This window comes from Microtus pennsylvanicus, chromosome 14 (assembly GCF_037038515.1).
Source record: "Microtus pennsylvanicus isolate mMicPen1 chromosome 14, mMicPen1.hap1, whole genome shotgun sequence".
Classification (NCBI taxonomy): Eukaryota; Metazoa; Chordata; class Mammalia; order Rodentia; family Cricetidae; genus Microtus; species Microtus pennsylvanicus.
Genome location: NC_134592.1, coordinates 29,806,447 through 29,828,433, shown reverse-complemented (window position 1 = coordinate 29,828,433; position 21,987 = coordinate 29,806,447). Strand labels below are relative to the sequence as shown.

The following is a 21,987-nucleotide window of genomic DNA, read 5'->3' as shown; positions in this document are numbered from 1 at the left end:
TACTTAGAGCGTTGTCAAGTGTTACATCTTATGTTAAAGTTTAGTTCAGTGAGGTGTTACTGTCCTAGGATTCCAAAACTAGCCCTCAAGGTCAGGCATGACTTGGCTCCTAATTTCTGTTCCTGCTTCATTTCTCCAACTGTTAGCGCAGGGTGCCTTGGTCACACCGGCTTCTTTGCTTTCCTCTGGTCCTGAAGCAATGCAGTATCCCAGCCATGTTTCCAGGTCATTTTCCTCTGACGCAGAAGGACATTCATTAAACACTCCTTAGACTGAACAGCAAAGGGAACTGAGCTCAGAGACCAAATGCTTTTCTCGTGTATGTATTGACAAACCCTCAGTGCCCAGGTGCCTTGTGTTTTCAGAAGCTCCTGGCAACTCTTCATTGAGAGACCTCTCTTCTCTGAATGAGATCTGTCCCGCCAACCTGAGGGGAGTTTCTCCCAACACTTAATACCAGCATGTCCCTTCCTCTTTGCCCCTGTTCAGGATTTCAGATCAGTTGCATCCAGCCAGGGGTGGTGAAGGAGCTCTCCATCGATCACTTTCTCCTTTTCCTTACAGGCGATCTTTGGCGGCCAGACACTACCTAACGCCAGTTTATGGACGATGAATAATGGTGCAGGCTGCAGAATTTCAAGTGCCACAGCTGGTGGCCAGAAGCCAAACACCCTGCCACAAAAAGTGGTGCCACCTCCAAGTTCCTCCTCCTTGGTCTCCAAGCCCCCATCCAATCACAAACAAGTGCTCAAAAAGGCCGCATCCCAGAGGGCTTCCAAGTAAGTTTTCCGTAATGGCATGTGCAGTTCCCAGGGCTGCGTCAATCCTCAGCCAGCAGCGCTCGCTCGTTAGAAAGTCTTCAAGACCGTTTGAATTGAAATCCCAACACCTGATGAAGTACGGTGTCAAACTTGGGACTCTGCCATGGTTCCAAATTGGAATCATCTGAGGAGGCGTGTGCAGTATCTGGGCTCTGTCCCGTAGGGGAGCGGCCACTGTGCCTTTAGATCCCCTGGTAATTGGGATACGGTATCTACCAAGGTTCAAGGTTATTGCTACTCAGTTCTGCTGACCTCTGAAAGGGGCTGCAGACTGTGCACCAGATAGTGATCCTGAGCTGTTGGCTCGGAGAAAGGAGGCTACAAAGGTTTCCCTGGGGGTCTCCTGTGCTCACACTACAGAATCAGGTCCTTTCCTTTCTTGTCACACTCAGCCCTCCTCTCTTATTTACGCATTTGTGTCTAGGCAGTTAACTTTATCAGTGATAATGACAGAGCTGTGTAGCCATGGCATTTCTGATGCCTTTTGTAGGCCACCTATTTTATACTAAACAGGAACCCAGGGGTATGCATCGCTCTTTCTCATGAAGACTCCTTACGTGGCTGCCTTTCACATGCTCAGTTTTAGCTGTCAGACACTCAGAACAGGTAGTTACCGCTTTTCCTCCTTTGGAGGGTGAATCACATTGTGGATTTGAGTCAAAACAATCCCCTGTGGTTCTCAGTATGATTACATTGCTCTCATTATCCATTTACCCAACAAATACTTACTCAGTACCTGCTATACACTAAGGAGTGGGAGAGCCGGTGGCACGGCAGTGACCTCCCGCTCTCTGGAGCATGAGTGAAGGGCAGTGGAAGGGTGCGGAAGGTCGGATCAGACCCTGAAGAGTGGGAGAGCCGGTGGCACGGCAGTGACCTCCCGCTCTCTGGAGCACGAGTGAAGGGCAGTGGAAGGGTGCGGAAGGTCGGATCAGACCCTGAAGAGTGGGAGAGCCGGTGGCACGGCAGTGACCTCCCGCTCTCTGGAGCACGAGTGAAGGGCAGTGGAAGGGTGCGGAAGGTCGGATCAGACCCTGAAGAGTGGGAGAGCCGGTGGCACGGCAGTGACCTCCCGCTCTCTGGAGCACGAGTGAAGGGCAGTGGAAGGGTGCGGAAGGTCGGATCAGACCCTGAAGAGTGGGAGAGCCGGTGGCACGGCAGTGACCTCCCGCTCTCTGGAGCATGAGTGAAGGGCAGTGGAAGGGTGCGGAAGGTCGGATCAGACCCTGAAGAGTGGGAGAGCCGGTGGCACGGCAGTGACCTCCCGCTCTCTGGAGCACGAGTGAAGGGCAGTGGAAGGGTGCGGAAGGTCGGATCAGACCCTGACGAGTGCAGTTCCTGTGTGCAGTCTACCACATCCCCGCCCATTACACGTGTAACTGGTCACTTTGAGCGAGCTTCTTAATCTCTTGGCCTTGGTCTCCTCCTTTGCAGTAATGAGGCAGTAATCACCCACTTCACAGGTAACTAGATAAACAGGAACTAGGTGGGCTGTAATTACCCTCTGATGGATGTTTAAGGCACTCTGCAGCACTGAGAAGCTCACAGCTAACCCTTTGAAAGCAAGTGTTGAATCTGCTGATATGTTCTTGTGGACTCTCCAGCATAGGCCTGGGGGCCTGGGTGGTGCTACTGAAGAGCTGGACTTGGGTGGCAGGGATGGAAATTTGAAGGTACAGCTTGCTGCCCTGAACTTGCTGCTGGCAGGGGAGCCCTGCAGACTCCCAAGATGGAATTGCAGCTCTTTGGGCAAATTCTGCTTTGCCGAATTTTTGTGGTTTCTTCTTTGTGACAGGCAGGAGTGTGGGAAAACCGGAAACAGCTCAGCATCAAAAATGCACAGAAGGGGGAAAGCAAAGATTTCTTCAGAATTTAAGAAATATAATCCAAGTATCAGAAGGCATGCTGGGAGGCGTTGTTCCAGCAAATAGTATCCAATTCACCTTGAGAACTAGCATAAATCTGGGGCGCTAAGTCAGCACTGGTGGAGACCTCCACCCTCTCACGTGTAGAATGCCCAGTGTTGGGGATATTTTCTATCAGCATCGTCATCACTGTGGGGGCAGCGGGGGGAGGGAATGGACCCACATAGACTATGGCACACATCGTCGTCACTGTGGGGGCAGCGGGGGAAGGGAATGGACCCACATAGACTATGGCACACATCTTCGTCACTGTGGGGGTAGCGGGTGGAGGGAATGGACCCACATAGACTATGGCACACATCGTCGTCACTGTGAGGGCAGCGGGGGGAGGGAATGGACCCACATAGACTATGGCACACATCATCGTCACTGTGGGGGTAGTGGGGGGAGGGAATGGACCCACATAGACTATGGCACACATCGTCGTCACTGTGGGGGCAGCGGGACCCACATAGACTATGGCACACATGGTTGTCACTGTGGGGGCAGCGGGACCCACATAGACTATGGCACACATGTGGAAGTCGGGGATAACTCTGGGGGTGCTGGTGCTGTCCTGCAACCATGGGCTTCAGGGACTAAACTCAGGTCATCAGGCTTGCAGAGAGTTTTCATGAGCTGAGCCCTCTTCTCACTTAAAAGAATAGTGTTGGGATTTTTGGTTGTTGTTGCTGTTGTTTGTGGTTTTTTTTCTAAACTGACTCAATAAGTTACATTAATTTTAGTCTTGAAAGTTAAAGGGATGGCAGTCAGTCCCAAGGTGCCCAGCAGCTTTGCTCATTGTTTTTTGTTTGTTTGTTTGGTTTTTTTTTTTTTTGATACAACCTGTGCGGTCCTTGACTCCTGGAATCAGAATCATGAACATCATTTGGTCCATTCCTGTTCTTCTAGAGCGATTCTTGGTCCTGGTCATCCTAACAACTCTCTCACATCTCTGTGATCCAGTTCCCTCCTTTAAAATAGAAATAATGGGGCTGGAGGGACAGCTCAGCGGTTAAGAGCACTGGCTGCTCTTTCAGAGGATCTGGGTCCAATTCCCAGCATCCACATGGCAGCTCACAACTACCTGTATCTCCACTTCCAGGGGATCCAACACCCTTGCACAGACATACATGCAGGCAAAACACTAATGCATATGAAATGAATCAGTTAAAATAAATGTTTAAATTTAAAAAATAGGAATAGTGACAAGAGTACCTGGCTAAAGGATCCTGAAGAGAAGAGAGTTCTGAAGTGCTGAGCACAATACAGTGAGTGCTACACAGTATGTGCTAACTAAGGCTTCCCTGATGTTGTGGTTGACAGAGACGACAAACGAGAGGATTTTGTGTAACGCTTTTACTGGGTTCCTGTAAGCTGTGTTGCTTCATTCGTTCCCGTCTTGTTATAGCCTTCATTCTGGCTCAGCTCAGATTAACCAAGAGCTGTCCTTTCTGACGGCTGGGACTGAGTCACGCTCAAGAATGCCACTGTTGCCCCAAGAGGCACAGCTAATGAGAAGTTGTAATGAGCATTTCCCCATGCCAAGCCCTGTGCTTTTGGGTTGAACTTCAAGCTTCTCCTAGCACAGAGGCTGGCATCAGGCAGGCAGAAGCAGTTTCCAAGAGCATCATCAAAGTTTCCACATCCTAGAGGTTGAGTCTGGAGAACAATAGGACATAAAAGATGGAATGTCACTTGGATTTGGGTGCAGAGGGAGTTGAAAATCAAAACACTGGGGTCCTGTTTCGCTATGATAATATTCAAGTCTTTTTCCCATCTTTGAAACAAAAACCGCCTCCCCTCTCGAAAAATTCGCCAGGATAGCTTGTTTTCTGTTGATGCGATTGGAAGCCTCTTCATGAACGCCTTTGCATTTTAGTCTGGCTTCACAGCCGTTTTCTGGTCCTTTCTTGGTCCAGCAGTTCTTGTTATCGTTCATAGATCCCCATCCCACTTAAGAGTAACGTGTTGGTTCTGTGAGGAGAGTGGTCGTTTCTTCCTTCTCTGCCTTCCCCCTTGCTTGTTTTTAACTGTTTACATAGTACCAATCACCTTTCTTCGTTTTCCTCTACTGCTCAAAACACTTTATAATTTAACGTCCATCTCACTTCCTCCTTTCAATAGTATTTGTGGCATTTCTTCTACAAAAATAACTGAACTAAAAGGGGTGGCAGCTGTGAACAGCTAAATGCATATGAACTGTTTCTTCCTTGTGATGTTTCTTTTCCGAGCCATGTATTTCCCAGGAAACACAGGAAAAGAAACCCAGTGAGGTTAAAGATTACCAGGTGAACTGACAGGATCATGATGGGTTTGAATGAACCAGATCAAAATAGTTATAACTTGGGAAACTCGTAAGAAAGTAAGAGAGGGCTGTTGGCTCAGTAATAGACAATATGCTTAGCAAGTCTGTGGCCCTGGGATCCTAAAGGAAAGGAGGAGGCATAGGGTTGGTCAGGAAAAGATGGGACAGAGGAGAACGAAGAGAGAAAGCAGGAGGAAGATAGAGACCAAACTACAGTACTTACATCACTTTGTGTCAGGTGACCTTAGTGGGAATTTGGGTTTTTGTTTTTTGAGGCAGGGTTTCTCTGTGCAGTCCTGGCTGTCCTGGAACTGGCTCTGTAGACCAGGCTGGCCTCGAACTCAGAAATCTTTCTGCTTCTGCCTCCAGAGTGCTGGGAATAAAGGCAGGTGTTACCACGTCCAGCTTTAATGAGAATTTTTAAAGGTTGCCTGTGCCAGCACCTAGGACAGTGGTGTTTGTTAAAGACTTTGGGATTAGGAGGAGGAAGGTATCTAGCTAAGCAGTCAGGTCCAACCAAGTATCTACATATGATGGCGTATTTGCGGAGGTCAACATTGTGAACCCTGCTCAGGAATAGATGGTAGAAGAACATAAAAATAAACATCTATTAAGACACATGTATGTATGTTACAACTTTTCCTTGTGTGAGCCGTTGCAATGGGAAGATTCTAGGAAAGTACTCAGGAGTTGTGGTGGTCCAACCTCCTTGTTGTGCTGTAGATGAACCATTATCTGTCCATCTTTATTGTATGATTTGAAGAAGCATGGTTGAGTATGACGTCTATCCATCCTATATAGGGAGTACTCAACGTATTTCTAAAAGTGGTCATTGTAATTAGTAGTTGTAAAGTTTTCATGCTAGAAAGTAGAGGAAGAGAGCATAGGATGGGCTACAAGTGTAGGTGGGTACACAGGTGGCCAAGCCAGAACCGGGACTCTGGGCACCGAATGCTAACCACAGACTTCCCAGAAGACCACTGACTTCAGAAGTCCCAACAAGTCCTCTTAAATTGCATGTGTATAGCAAATGCAGATTAATCATCCCAAAATACTGCTTTTGAGATTCCAAAGTAAGCACTTAGGAACTCAGCCCCTTCCTTTCCATGCCAGTTTTACCACTTAAATGGCTGGTGAAGCGCTCTAACGGAGGAAAGAGCAATGCCACTCTGATGCAGAGTGGTGGGGAATTCCTGCCCGGTGCTACCCAGGAAGGACGGGGCCGAAGAACAACATTGAAGGCTTTTATATGGCTTCCTGTGGGAGTGCAGTCTGGGAAGTGAGTGGGGAGGTGGAATATGCCCATATGGCCACCTCTCACTCTGGGACAGAGTCTGGACCTAGAAGAAATAAGCAGTCAGGAGGTCAGATTCTCCTGTCTTCTCTCTATCGCTCAAGAGGTCTTCAGGTTTGCTTTTGGTGCGAGCATTGGAGAGACAGGGCCTGGCACGCTCAGAGAAGTCCCTCCAGTTGTGTGTAGGTGGTAGATAGGTGAGCAGTAGGTAGTGTAAGAGTCAGAGAACAGCAGCTCTTCTGTCAGTGTCAGTGTCGTACATGGGTCATTGGATTAAAAGCCTTACCTTTCGACCCTGCCTGCTGAGGGTGAACTAGTAACATGATTGATGGATTTTCCTCCCTCGCTCTGCATCTCTTAAGACATTCTTCTTTAAAGATGAGCAGATATTGAAAGCTCCCTGGATATGAAGGTGGATTAAAAGGATTCATGGTAAAGATCCGGAGGCTTTGCCAACTCCTAAACTACACTGAAGTGTGAGAGAGAACAGCAGTTTAGACAACACTTGAGCCGTATTCCTAACAGACCTTAAAAGTGGAGCGTATCGTGCTTTAACTAGCAGAGGTGTCAGAGAAAGTCTAAGCAGCAGGAACAGCTGTGCAGGCGCCAGCGCTACCTGTGAAAACCCAGAATTCAGTGACTTAGAGCCAGGCACAGGGGAACGAGGAATTCCTGAAACAAAGATATTCGTCAGAAATTTGGAGTAGAAAATATGCTTACAAAGGTTTAAAAAAATGTATCAGGAGAAAGAGAAATTCACCCTAACACAGTGCCTTCCAAAAAGAGAAGTATCGCCATTCCTGTAGGCACATTAGATCTAAAACAAGAGCACATGGGGCTTTGACCAACATCATTAACAAATCAGCAGAGAAATAGCTTGTCCCCAATGGAATAGTTTTTAAGACTGGAACGTTTCAGATCTCAAAAAGAAGAAAAAATACCTTTTCCTGTTCTATAGGTTGTCATTTTGTCTTATTTACTGTGTCCTTTGCCCTACAGAAGCTTTTCAGTTTCAGGAGGTCCTATTTATTGATTGTTGCTCTCAGTGTCTGTGCTACTGGTGTTCTACTTAGAAAGTGGTCTCCTGTGCCAATGTGTTCAAGGCTACTTCCCACTGTCTCTTCTGTCAGGCTCAAAGTTACTAGATTTATATTGAGGTTTTTGGTCCATTTGGACTTAAATTTTGTGCATGGTGATAGATCTATTTGCAATCTTCTGTATGTCGACATTCAGTTATATCAGCACTATTTGTTAAAGATATTTTCCTTTTCCCATGGTACCATTTTGGCTTCTTTGTCAATAACCAGGTGTTAATAGGTGTGTGGATTAATGTCAGGGTCTTTGATTAGATTCCATTGATCCACATACCTGTTTTTATGCCAAAACCAAGCTGTTTTTATTACTATAGCTCTATAGTGGAGTTTGAAGTCAGGGATGGTTATAACTTTGGAAGTTCCTTTATTATACACAATTGTTTTAGCTGTTCTGGGTTTTTGTTTTTTCATATGAAGTTGAGTATTGTTCTTTTGAGGTCTGTGAAGAATTGTGTTGGGATTTTAATGGGGATTGCTTTGAATCTGTAGATTGCTTTTGGTAAGATTGCCATTTTTTATTATGTTGATCCTACCTATGGGAGATCTTTCTATCTTCTGATATCTTCTTTAATTTCTTTCTTTAGAGACTTAAAGTTCTTGTCATATGGGTCTTTCATTTGTTTGGTTAGAGCTACCTCAAAGTATTTTATATTTGTGGCTATTGTAAAGGGTGATGTTCCTCTGATTTCTTTCTCAGTTCGCTTATCATTTGTATATAGGAGGTCTACTGATTTTTCTTCTTAGTTAATCTGGTATCCCACCACATTACTGAAGGTGTTTATCAGCTGTAGGACCGAATAGAGTATTTGGGTCACTTATGTAAACTATCATATCATCTGAAATAGCAATAGCTTGACTTCTTCCTTTCCAATTTGTATCCCCTTTATCTCCTTTTTGTTGTCTTATTGCTCTAGCTAGAACTTCAAGTACTATATTGAACAGATATGGAGAAAGTGAACAGCTTTGTCTTGTTCCTGATTTTAGTGAATTTGCCCGCATCTGACAAAGGGCTGAACTCCAAAATGTATAAAGAACTCAAGAAACTAGACATCAAAATACAAAGTAATCCAATTTTAAAAATGGGATACAGAGCTAAACAGAGGATACTCAGCAGAAGAATCTCAAATGGCCAAAAGACATTTAAGGAATTACTTAGCATCTTTAATCATCAGGAAAGTGCAAATCTAAACAACTCTGAGATGCCATCTTATACTGTCAGAATGGCTAAGATCAAAAGTTCTGAGGACAACTTATTTTGAAGAGGATGTGGAGTCAGGAGATCATTCTTCCACTGCTGGTGGGAGTGCAAATTTATGGAAATCAGTTTGGCGGTTTCTCAGAAAATTGGGACTCAGTCTACCTCAAGACCCAGCAATACCACTTCTGGGCATATACCAAAAATATACTCATTCATACCACAAGGACACTTGCTCAACAATGTTCATAGCAGCATAATTCATAATAGCCAGAACTGGAAACAACCTAGATGTCCCTCAACTGAAGAGTAGATAAAGAAAATGTGATATATTTACACAATGGAATATTACTTTGCTGTAAAAACAATGACATCATTATATGTGCAGACAAATGGATGGAACTAGAAAAAAACCATCCTGAGTGAGGTAGCCCAGGCCCAGAAAGACAAACACAGTATGTACTCGCTCATAAGTGTATATTAGATGTAAAGCAAAGGATAACCAGACTACAGTCCACAATCCATAGCTGCAGAGAAGCTAGGTAACAAGGCATGCATTAAGAAGAACATAGAGGTCACCCAGGGATGGAGAATTAGGTGAGAACTCTTGGGTAAACTGGGGGTCAGGGGAGGAAGTAAAGGGGAAGAGATGGGAGATGAGAATATGAGGGAATGAGATGGTCGAAAGGGGAGATGGGTCAAGTGGGAGAGCATTGAAAGAGATATCTTGATAGAGAGAGCCAATATGGGGTTAGGGAGAAGCCTGGTGCTAGGGAAATTCCCCAAATCCACCACAATGATGACCTCAGCTAAGACTCCTAGCAATAGTGAGAGGGAGCTCGAACTGGCCTTCTCCTGTAATCAGATTGGTGAACACCACCACCCCCACCCCCCCTACCCCCCCACCCCCCGCTATCATCATAGAACCTTCATCTAGCAACTGATGGAACCAGATGCGGAGATCCACAACCAAACTCCAGGCCAAGCTCTAGGAATCCAGTTGAAGAGAGGAAGGAGGGAATATATGAACAAGGGAGGTCAAGATCATGAAGGAAAAATCTACAGGGACAGCTGAACCAAGCTCATGGGAACTCAGGAAGTCTAGACCGACAGTGGTGGAGCCTACATGGCACCAAACTAGGCGCTCCATATGTTGGAGACAATGGTGGAGCTTGGACTATCTGAGGGGCCCCCGGCAGTAGGACCAGGACTACCCTGGTGCATGAGCTAACTCATTGGAGCCCATTCCCTATGGAGGGATGCCAAGCTCAGCCTTACTGCAGGGGGAGGGGCTTGGTCCTGCCCCAACTTAAAGCTCCAAACTTTGTTAATGTCCCATGGGAGGAGGGATGTGAGGAGAGCTGGCAGGGGAGGTAGGGAGAAATGGGGGAGAGACCTGGGGATGGAATATAAAATGAAATTTTAAAAGTAAATAAAATTTACAAAAAGAAAAAAATTATTTGACCACTTTATAGTGAAATGACAAAAATACCCAAATAATTTGGAAATTTTTAAGCATTATTTTAAGTAACTTGTGTCAAAGTCATATCGAAGACTATCAGAAAATAAGAATTACATACATCAAAAGTTGTATTTGTGATGGAGTCAGAGATGTACTCAAAAGTAAATTCGTAATCTTCATCATTTTTAAGATGTAGAATGATTTTAAAAAATGAACCAAAATGTAGACTTGCTGGCTTGTCCCAGTGTCAACCCTGCCCAGGTCCTGGCGTGTTTCAGTGTGACTTTAATCTCGTGCATCTCTACCTGCTGTCCTGCCCTCAGCTTCTCTGCCAAATCCACCATCTACCTCCCTGTTTATTTTCTTCTTTTATCTAAAACCATTTTATTTTATATTTTGTGTATGCAAGCGTGAGAGAACATGGGCATGTATGTGCCACACCCATTTGTGGAGGGCAGAAGACACCTGGTGACCACCTGTCTGTCACCTTGCACCTTGTCGAGGCAGCGTCTTTCTCATTGCTGTTGCTGCGCTGATGCTCCAGGCTGGTTGGTCTGGGAGCTTCTGTTCCATCCTCCTGTCTCCACTCTCGCTTTTACCGTAGGAGTGAGGGTTGGGATTACAGGTGCATGCCATCGCGGTCAGCTTTTTACATGGGTTCTAGGAAACAAACTGGGTCTAACTCAGGGAGCTGGACTTGTGTGACACTGATAGGGTTGTTTTTTTTAAGCACATGTATATTCTTAACATTGTACATTCAAAATATATAAATCATCAAAGGTAATAGCTAACAAAAAGAAATTGCCAAACTTTAAATCATAATGGGTGGTTTATTTAAATGTGTCTGTTTTTTTATAGGGAGTACATTTTTTTAAATTTTATTTTATTACTTTAAAAAAAAATACCAATCCAAATTCCCACACCGCCCACCCCCGCCCCCGAATCCTAAGAGAGGACAAGGCACCTGGCCCTGTGGCAAATCCAAGGCCTTCCCTACTACACCTAGGTTGAGCAAGGTATACATCCAAAGAAAATAGGATCCCAAAAAGCCAGTACATGCAGTAGAGACAAATCCCAGTGCCACTGTCATTGGCCCCTCAGTCTGCTTTAGCTGTCAACCACATTCAGAGGGACTGATTTGATCCCATGCTCGTTCACTCCCAGTCCAGTTGGAGTTGGTGAGCTCGCATTAGCTCAGGCAAACTGTCTCAGTGGGTGAATCCCTCATGGTCTTGACCTCCTTGCTCATACTCTTAACTCCTTCCACTCGTCAACTGGACCGTGGGAGCTCAGTCCAGTGCTCCGATGTGGGTCTCTGCCTCTGTTCCCCATCTGTTGTTGGATGAAGATTCTATGGTGATATTTCAGATAATCATCAGTCTGACTACAGGGCAAGGCCAGTTCAGAAACCCTCTCCTCTCTTGCTTAGGGTCTTAGCTGGAGTCATCCTTGTGGATTCCTGGGAATTTTTCTAGGGCCAGGTTTCTTGCTAGCCCCATAATGGCTCCCTCAATCAAGATATCTCTTTCCTTGCTCTCATATCTGTACTTCCTCCATCTCGACTATCTCAGTCCCTCAAGTTCTCCTCAACCCTCCTCTTCTCCCCTTCCTTCTACACCTCCCCCGCCCCCATGCTCCCAATTTTGTCAGCGATCTTTTTTTATCTTTCTTTTTTAATTTATTTATTATGTTGTTCTGCCTGCATGTATGCTTGCACACCAGAAGAGGGCACCATATTTCATTATAGATGGTTGTGAGCCACCATGTGGTTGCTGGGAATTGAACTCAGGACCTCTGAAGAGTAGCCGGTGCTCTTAACCTCTGAGCCATCTCTCCAGCCCCTTAAATATGTTTTTTAAATTGTACATTTGACATTTTCTTTGACAGTTATTGTTTTCACACGTATACCCCTATTTCACCTCCCCTACTTGTAGTGCTTCCTTATTGAAATATACCCCATCAGTAACTCAAACAAAATAACACTATTTTGAATGATTGAAGTGTAGAATTAGCAGTTTGCTTTAATGGGTAACTTTTAATCTTTATGGCTACCACACATAATAAAAATACATCATATTATGCAATCCAAGAAAAAGAGCTGTGTGCATTTGTGAAATAAAATGTCGTAAGTATTTTTCTGTTCATTTATTCATTTATTTAGGTTTATTTTTTTTATGTGTATGTGTGTGTGTTCATGGAAGCCAGAAGAGGGTGTTAGATCCCCTGGGACTGAAGTTGCAGATGGTTGTGAGCCACCCAACCTGGGTGCTGGGAACTAAGTTCAAGTCCTCTTTAAGAATAGAGCATGCTCATAATGACTAACCCGTCTGTCCAGTCTCATCTTATTTTTAATGCTGATTGTGAGCCCCCAAGCTTATTTTATAACTTACATATGAGTCACAACTCAGCCTCTTAAAAATTTTAACAGTTATGCTTGCTCCTATCCGAACATACATTTTTTTTTTAGGTAATTTTAGATGTTCACGAAGTTCAACTATACTGTGCCACAAAGTGTCCGTCTCAAACAGTTTATTTTCTTTAACCATAATGAACTTGTTAGAAGTAATTTAAAAGATACCTTTTGAGTTTTTAAAGCTCATTTGGTGATATTTTTTAAGTATGCCTGTTACTTATAATTTAGAGGTAACAGTGAAATATAAAATACTTCACACTAAAGGGCTGTGGGCATGCTGTCCGACAAACCAGTATCCTGGGACAAATCTGCTCCCAAGCTGTTTTTGTTGTCACTGCTGGAAATCACACTCAGCACCCCAGCATGCTAGGCGAGTACTCTGCCCCCAGCCATACTCCTTTGCCTAAGTCATTTATTGTAAATATGTTTATTAAAACAAGAAAAGGAAGGCTGGAGAGATGGCTCAGTGGTTGGGAGCACTGGCTGCTCTAGGAACAGTTTAGTTCTAGCATCAGGAGGCTCACAGCCACCGGCAGCTGCACCTCCAGTGCATCTGGTGCCTCCTGGCTCTGCAGGAGCTCAGGTGCGTGTGTGCTCACACACACACAGAGAGAGACACAAACTTTAAATATTTTTAAAGGCAAATGATAAAGAAAAGAAATGAGTTGTTGTATAACCTAAAAGCTATAAAAAGACAGTTGAGGGAACTAATTTTTAAAAAAGAAAGAAAGGAAAACAGAAGCCACCGGGACCCAGTCATAGGAATGTTGGAAAGAATTTAGAAGATAGGTAATCTGTAAGTGAGTACTTACTAAGAAAAATCAAAATACATGTTTCATTTGGGGAGCATTCATCTCTTTAGGCTTACTTTGTATTCTAAGAATTTCTTCTCATCCTTAGGAGTTAGTAATCAGTTTGAAGATGTATGCCTGTTCTTTCTTAGACTGCAGAAAAGATAGGAAAGGAAGTAGACGGACAGGGAACAAGTGACTCACAAGCCAGGCTACAAAGTATACATTTAATATTTTAGGAACCCCTGTAGGTGGTAGCTGTGGGCAAATCATGGCAGGACCTTGAAGGCAAGTCTGCTTGCTGTTACACACTGCATTACCTTTTACCAAGTGTGGTGGTTTGAATGTACTTGGCCCCCATAAGCTTATAAGAAGTGGCACTATTAGGAGGTGTGGCCTGGTTGGAAGAAGTGTGTCCCTGTAGAGGCGGGCTTTGAGATTTCATCTATTCTCAAGCCACACTCGGTGTCTCGGGCCACTTCTGTTGGCTGCGAGTCAAGATGTAGGACGCTCAGTTATGTCTGTCTGCACGCCACCATGTCACACCATGATGACAGTGGACTAAACCTCTGAAACTGTAAGCCACCCCAATTAAATGTTTTCTCCTTTATAAGAGTTGCCATGGTGCTTCTTCGCACCATAGAAACCCTAAGTAAGACAGAAGTTGGTACTGGGAGTGGGGTATTGCTGTGACAGGCCTGACCATACTTTTGTTTGAAGGAATATGGACCTTGGGACTGTGGATTAGAAAAGCAGTTGAACACTTAAAGTACTGCTTAATGGGTCATCCTAGTAGGAGCATGGAAGACACTGGTGCTGATTGTGATTGCAACTGTAGGGGCCTGGCTCAGAGGTTTCAGAGGAGAATTTTAGTATGCTGGCTAGAGATGGTCCTTGTGATATTTTGGTAAAGAATGCGACTGCTGTTTTGCCCTCGTTCAAGCAGTCTGTCTGAGGCTAAATTGAAGCATCTTTGGATTAATTTCATTGGCAGAGGAAATCTCAAAACAGCCTACTATAGACTCTGTCCTGTGGTTATTAGTGTTAACTCAAGATTTATATGAAAAGGGGCAAGCTAAGGAGAAAAGTGGAATGGAGCTAAGTGCTGTATTCAAGGGCATAAACAGATTAAGAAATGGGATAAAGGGAGTGGTGACCTCAGGGCAAGATCCCACCCAGCTAAATTTCTAATTTGTGGAAAAGAATTAAAGAAAAGCTTAAAGCTGGGTGTGGTGGTACACTCCTTTAATCACAGAACTCAGAGGCAGAGGCTGGTGGATCTCAGAATTTGAGGCCAGCCTGGTCTACAGATCCAGTTTCAAGACAGCCAAGCTTAGATAGTAAGCCTCAGTAAGCAGCAGAACTTGACAACTTCAGCCACATGGTTCTGGCTTTAGAGTCAAGGATATAAGAAAGACATTTTGAAATCTCCCTCTGTGACTAAAGAAAGCCACTGAAACCAGGCATGTGTCAGAGGTGTCCCTGAATGGAGGCCTAGAGAGGTCATTGCGTGAAGCTGTAAAGGTGAGGTCTAGATTGCCTAGGAGACCCCAAGATGTTTGAGATATCAGATACCTGCCAAAGAAAGCTGCCCAAGAGAAAGAAGTGTTGGAATCAACAAAGTTGAAAAGGGTTGGAGATCTGAAGAGTATTTTGACATCAGACATGGAGATACAGAGTTTGGAGTTTGCCCAGCTGGTTTTCAGCTTACATTGGTCCAGTATTTCCTCCCTGTGCTCCCTTTGCTAAGTTTTGGAATGGTAATATATAATGTTGGGAGTATGTGATCTTTTTTTTATTTTGATTTTATAGAGGAGGACAGTTAAGAGATTGCATGAATCTTAGAAGAGATTTTGAATTTTGTACTTTTAAACATTGTTGAGGCTGATAGACTATGTGACTTTAGAAGTTGGACTAAATGCATTTTGCATTATGATATTGTTATAAGCTAATGGGAGCCAGGGAGTGGAATGTGGTGGTTTGAATGTAATTGGCCCCCATAATCTCATAGGGAGTGACACTATTAAGAGGTGTGACTTTGCTGGAGTGGGTGTTGTAATGGATTAAATAAAATGCCGCAGATCCCTGGTGGCTGCAGCAGCAGAAATACTGCAGGTCCCCAGGCAGCAGCAGGCAATGAGCCATGTGGCAGCAGGCAGCCAGTCCCAGGCAGGGATGGTGCAGTTCCCTGAATGACTGCAGCAGGCCATGAGAAGAGACAGATGGGCGCACCACTGGACCACACCACAAGTCTCCGAAGGCGGCTGTTCCTGGGCAGCCAGCGAGCCACGTGGCAGGCGAGAGACAGAGACGTGGATAGGCACCCCATGCAGAGTGAGGTTGGATATTTATTTAGTGGGTTATAGGGGCGGGGGGGAAGGAGAGTAGGGGAGAAGAGGAGAGGGAGGGACAAACAGACAGAAACAGAAGGGTAGGAAGGGGAGAAGTGGGAAGAGATAGAAGCTGCCTCTTCAAGAGGGAGATGGAAAAGGAAGAGACTCAGGCTGCAAGCAAGAAGGAAGATCTTCCTGCCTCAGCAGATTGGGGAGGGAGTGGACATGTCTTGTCTCTTAAAGGGACAGGACAGATCATTACAGGTGTGACCTTGTTGGAGGAAGTGTGTAACTGTAGAGATGGGCTTTGAGATCTCATATGCTCAAGCCAGACCCAGTGTCTCAGATAACTTTCTTTTACCTGAAAGTTAAAAACAATGTAGGACTCTCAGCTCCTTCTCCAGAACCAGATCTGCCTGCACACCCCCATGTCACAACCACGGTGATAATGAATTAAACCTCTAAAAATGTAAGCCACCCCATTTAAATGTTTTTCCTTTATAAGAATTGCCATGGTCATGGTATCTCTTCACAGCAATAGAAACCCTAACTAAGACACCAGGGAACTCATTTCACAGCCACAGAGGTACAGCAGGAACCATGGAGACTAGCTGGCTTGTAGTTTGGCTAATATTAGCTTTCTTTTACAGTTCTGACCACCTGCTTTGGGTTGGTACCACCTCCAGTGAGTTGGCTCTTCTACATCTATTAGCAGTCATTGTGTGTCCCGGGCCTCCTCCCCCCAGACACAGACACAGGCTAATTTGATCCAGGCAGTTCCTTAACTCAAGCTCTTCTTTCAGATGATTCTAGGCTGTATCATATTGATAATTAAAACCAAGGAAGACAGCTTCATCCCTATGTTCTTAGGTAAATATCCCTAAAATACATTTAATCCTAGGAAGATTTAAAAAATAGCATTTTGGGGCAAGTGTAAAAAAACACCCCCACCCTGGCCAGCCATGTTCAGAGTGGGCTGCCCAGAAGTTGTAATGTATTTTCCCAAGGAAATGATGTTAGCACAACACAAACATGTTTACCCATAGTGTGCCAAAACCAGACATAACAGGCCTAAACCATTTTGGATCCTAGTGTTTCCATGGAAAATTTCACTCAAATTTTCCCCTTAAATTGCTGTGGACACATTTCTCCATCAAAGAGGAGTAGGGGCCCTATGGATGACACTGTAGAATCGTGGGTCTAACTCTCAGCCTGTGGTGCTTGTGGACGGATGATGGGGGTGGGGGTGCTGGAGATTTTGGAAGAGGAACAGAGGAAAGCCTTTTAAAGGGGAAAGAGAGTTGGGAGTTCCAGAGAGGCTAAAATGAAGGTTAAGAGACTTGGGGGACCTAGAAGTCATTGGGGCTAAACCTTCAGAATCTCCTTGCTATCTCTTTCTTCTACAGAACCAATGAGTTTGTCCTCCCTGCCTCCCTTCTTACTGTTCACCTACAGGCTTTAATGAAACCGAGTTCAACCCCATGCCCCTCCCTACTCAGGTGATCTTAAAGCAAGCATAATAACTTCCGTGTCTGTTTACTTCTGTCAGGGAGATGGCCTTGTAAGAGGGGACCCTACTTCTTTCTCAGCAAGAATTACAAGAGCAAATATCCCCCTCTCCCTATCTGGTCCCCACATGTTCCCAGGACCGGCAGTATAAGCCTGCTTCTGGCTCAGAATTACTGAACAAATTTATTTCATCATAAAAATTTTTTCCCTCTTCTCCGCTCTGGGCCAACACCTATTTCTTAGAATGTCATGACTCAACTGAAAGAGGATTTCCTCAGAAAGGTCATCCTTGCCCTTGCCCTTCACCAGGGGACTCGGCTCCCTGCTCCCCTGCAGTCATCTGCGCTGCCCCTTTCTTTCCTCACACGTTTACTTCTTCCCCGTTTGCTTTAATGCCGGCCGCACCACCCATCATGAAACGCAGGGCCTGCTGAGGATGTTTATGGGGACCAGTGAGTAGGACAGCCGCGCTGGGGGAGGGGTTTCAAAGACTGTTGGATAAACATTCAACAGTACAAAGCCAACCGAAGGAGCAAACTCTGCCCATAACCTCTCAGCTAGAACTGTTATATACCAACTGGAATCTAGACAGATGGCCCCAGTAAGTAAATGTGTTTGTGGGCATAATGGGTCAAATTTCTTCCAAAACTATGTATTCAATATCTGCTATAAGCAAAATGCCTCACGTGAACAAGACTGTTGATAGTCTCTGTCTTCATCGAGCTTGTGTGCCAGGCAAGATGACACATAGGCTCCATCTACATAAATTGGTAATTATAACCTTGAAACTTATAATTTTGATAAATGCAACAAAAAGTTAGAGAGCTGTAAGAGCCTTTAACAGGGAGATCTGGCGTGGTCTGTAGCCAACGTGCCAGGGTAGACTTTCTGAGACATGCCGGAAAACTCTGCACCAAGACCTGTCATGCTCCGCCTCCCCAGGGCTGGCCTGACGGGAGGTGTCGTATAGCTTGCTCCTGAGGAGCCTCAGCCTAATCTAGGAGATTCTGCACTATTTCTTGGGGATCCTGTCTGTGTGCTGTGGACTGATTGTTCAGTAGCATTCCTGGCCCTTACTTGCTAGGTAACCCATTGTATGAGGGCTACAGTTGTCTCAGTCTTGTTCGATGTCCAAGGCCAGAGAAGAACGATGGTGATCAAATCTGTCCCTCCTCCCTTCCCCAAGAGCCACCGTTCTACATGAAATGCGGTCTTTCAAACATGTTATTTCTCTAGGTCAGAACCACCAACTAAGTATTCATTCACTAAATAACTACTTGTTGAATAGTGAGACACCACAGTGAGAAAAGAACCATGCAGTTGGGAATAAACAAAAGGTCAGTTTTGAAATACATAATATTTTTGGAGATGGTGGTATCTATTGGTGAAAGAAGTCATCTGTGGGAACATGACATTTTAACAAAGGCTTAAAAGAAGCAGGGGCTTGTGTACCATGAGAAGAAACTCCAAGACCAAAGAGAAGGCCATCGGAGGTCTGTCTTGACCTTGTCTCTCCATGAGAGCCTTCCTGCCTGCAGGTCTCACCGGGCTCCTTTGTGTTTCAGAGTCTCCGCTGTGGAAGGGCAGCTGAATGGACTTCAGAGCGGCCTTAACCCTGCGGCCTTTCTGCCCATCGCTGGTTCCACAGGTCAGTGGCCTTTCTCTGGGTGGGGCAGCAAGGAAGGTGGCACCTGGCAGTCCTCTCCTTTACCTCTGTCAGGAGCTTCAGCTCAAAAGAACAAATGTCCTTTGAAAGCATTGGCAGATAGGTATTTTGATATTTTTCATTAGAATAATAAGACAGCCTGGTGTAGCTGGATTTTTTTCTTTTCTTGTTTTGGAACCGATGGGGGTAAATGCAACGTCCTTGTCTAGCAGAATGCTCTGAGTTTTAATGTGAGCACACACTCCTTGTGTCTGACTGGTACTTCACTCTTCACATAGTGTTTCTAAATGTTGGATCTCTCAACCCTCATGACAGCTTCATGAGCTCCATCTGCTACCTCCCCTCCCATGAGGAAACTAAGACTCAGCATATTAGTTATCCATGCATCAAGTTAGATGTCTGGACTTTAATGTAAGTTTTGTGTTGATGCTAACAGTCTGTCTACAGGGCCCATAGCCTCTCGCTGTAAGTGCATATATTCAGGGAGGGAGCAGTGAGCCAGAGGTTTGTTTTGTATAATAATTCATAAGCCCACACTAATCAGAAAACTCAAAGTAAGTCACTTTGACTCAAGTAAACAAACATTGACCACTGAACACAGGCTCCTGAGTCCACACAGCATAGGGCAAGCAAAATGGTCTCTACTCTATTTGGGGCACTGAAAAACTCAAGGAGATGGGAAAGGCATGGGAAGTGGCTACAGGAGATTCTGTGACTGATTCTGGTCCTGGGGACATGGGGAATGACAACAGACAACATTGACTAGGCCTTTACCATATGTCATGCTGTGTGTTGAGCACTTTCTAGCAACTCCGTGGTTAAGTATACAGATAAAAGATCTGAGAGCCCCTGTCTTATTTATGTGTACAGAAATCGGCAGATTGGGAAGTATATCTAAAGCATCATGGAGTACATACAATGAATGCAAAGGCCCTGTGCCGTGCACATGTATGTACTTTGTCTGCAAACCCCATTTGTTAGTATGGCTGGGGAAATGGTTATGTGCAAAATATGGCAAGAGGAAAGTGGGGAAGTATCAGGGCCAGTCAGAAGCCGTGGAGGGAGCCTGTCGCCATCCTGAGCCAGTCAGAAGCCGTGGAGGGAGCCTGTCATCGTGCTGAGCCAGTCAGAAGCCATGGAGGGAGCTTGTCATCGTGCTGAGCCAGTCAGAAGCCGTGGAGGAAGCCTGTGCCATCCTGAACCAGTCAGAAGCCATGGAGGGACCTGAGCCAGTCAGAAGCCGTGGAGGGAGCCTGTCATCATGCTGACAGCTGCACGAAGCCCTGGGGAGTCCAGGATTAGTACAGGGAATGTGATGAGAGGTGGCAGTGCCCCTGAAAGTGATAGCAGGTCACCGGGAAGCCTGACCGTGTCATGAGGACAGTTCTGTATATCTCACTGCTTTATTTTGAGGCTTGAGTGAAGGCATATGCACAGAAGGACTCTTCCTACATCCAGGTTTTGGGGCCATGTTATCATTCTCATAAAAGCATAGAAATTCATTCTCCTTCACAGCATCAGAGCCCGAATCAGGAGATACTTGATGGCCCTGTGTTTGTGATCCCCTTGTGACTGCTAGAGCACAGTGGTGTCTGCTGTTTCACACTAGGCATTGGCTGCAGCTCACATGCTAGGCGCTCTGCCACTGAGGACGCCCCCAGCTCTTAGGTTAGGGCAGAGAGGTTTAAGGAAGTAAAACTTGCACCTGGAACTGTGATGGAGCAAAGTGAGAATCGTGGGCAGGTTTGAAGTTGTTCTGGGTCACAGTGTTAAGAGCCGCGCCCCCCCCCCCAGCTGGAGACGTTTGCAGGACCCAGGAGCCCCACCTGCCTCCTGTGCATTCCTAACTGAGCCATATGGAGCTGAACTCTGTGTGCTCTCTGGCTGAGGGAGTTACAACTGTGAGGGATCTGCTGGATCATGACTGCAGCAGCTTGGTAGCCCTTGATGACGTCAGCTAGAAGATCTTGTCAAAGTCCTGGTCTGTTTGTGTCGGCATAAATGACAGATCAAGCCATTATCTTCCCCTGCTTTCACCTTCCAGCCAATTATTCCTGCCGTGTTCACTCGCCAGGTATTTAGTGCTTTGTCACCCTGTGACTAGAGGGCTCTCTATGCTGTTGGATTCATTGGCTGAGACTTCCTGATGCTAAGGGACTGCTGCAGTGAGGGCTGACACTCGGTCAATTCCCAGCACACGTGGCATTGCAGCTGCTAGTGAGTAACTGCCCTGATGGTCGTGTGTCAGCAGTGCAGCTTGTGATGTCTACAGCAGTGAGGTGTAAAGGCTGTCCTAGAGCTCCAGAAGGGTGTTCGTGCCACAGTCAGGGCTGCACTGTAAAGGCTGTCCTAGAGTTCCGGAAGGGTGTTCGTGCGACAGTCAGGGCTGCACTGTAAAGGCTGTTCTAGAGTTCCGGAAGGGTGTTCTGTGCGATGGTCAGGGCTGCACTGTAAAGGCTGTTCTAGAGTTCCAGAAGGGTGTTCTGTGCGATGGTCAGGGCTGCACTGTAAAGGCTGTTCTAGAGTTCCGGAAGGGTGTTCTGTGCGATGGTCAGGGCTGCACTGTAAAGGCTGTTCTAGAGTTCCGGAAGGGTGTTCTGTGCGATGGTCAGGGCTGCACTGTAAAGGCTGTTCTAGAGTTCCGGAAGGGTGTTCTGTGCGGTGGTCAGGGCTGCACTGTAAAGGCTGTTCTAGAGTTCCGGAAGGGTGTTCTGTGCGGTGGTCAGGGCTGCACTGTAAAGGCTGTTCTAGAGTTCCGGAAGGGTGTTCTGTGCGATGGTCAGGGCTGCACTGTAAAGGCTGTTCTAGAGTTCCGGAAGGGTGTTCTGTGCGATGGTCAGGGCTGCCACTTGCAGCAGTTTTCTTTAAACCCAGAAGAAGGAGGTGGCGGGGGAGAAGGAAGGAGACAGAAAAAGAGAAGGCAGCAATGCTATATTCCTCTCCTCAGCTGTCTTCCAAATACCTCAAGCCCCCGTCTCGTAGAGTAACAGGTCCATAAATATAGCTCCTGTCTGTTTCCTGGCCTTTAACCCTTCTCTTTCATCTGGCTGACTCCACTTTAAGATGTGTGGCTTTGCAGGTAGCTCGAGTTGTAAAACAGCTGAGCCCTTTCCTACTGATGGCCGGCTAATCGCATTTGTCTTTCCATTCCGCACATTCGTTAAAGTAGAACTCTCCTAGCAGAGGGCTTGAAGGAA

The 21,987-nt window shown here is 45.7% G+C and overlaps 1 protein-coding gene across 27 annotated transcripts in view; it reads left to right on the top strand.

Annotated features, from left to right (window-relative positions):
* Positions 1-21,987, top strand: part of Ttll5 (tubulin tyrosine ligase like 5) — a 276,835-nt gene that overhangs the window by 201,012 nt on the left and 53,836 nt on the right. For all 27 annotated transcript variants that reach the window (XM_075947960.1, XM_075947950.1, XM_075947975.1 and 24 more), the window contains 2 exons: positions 565-779; positions 18,690-18,772. In XM_075947960.1, coding sequence (XP_075804075.1) covers positions 565-779; positions 18,690-18,772 — 298 coding nt within the window. The remainder of the gene's footprint in view (positions 1-564; positions 780-18,689; positions 18,773-21,987) is intronic.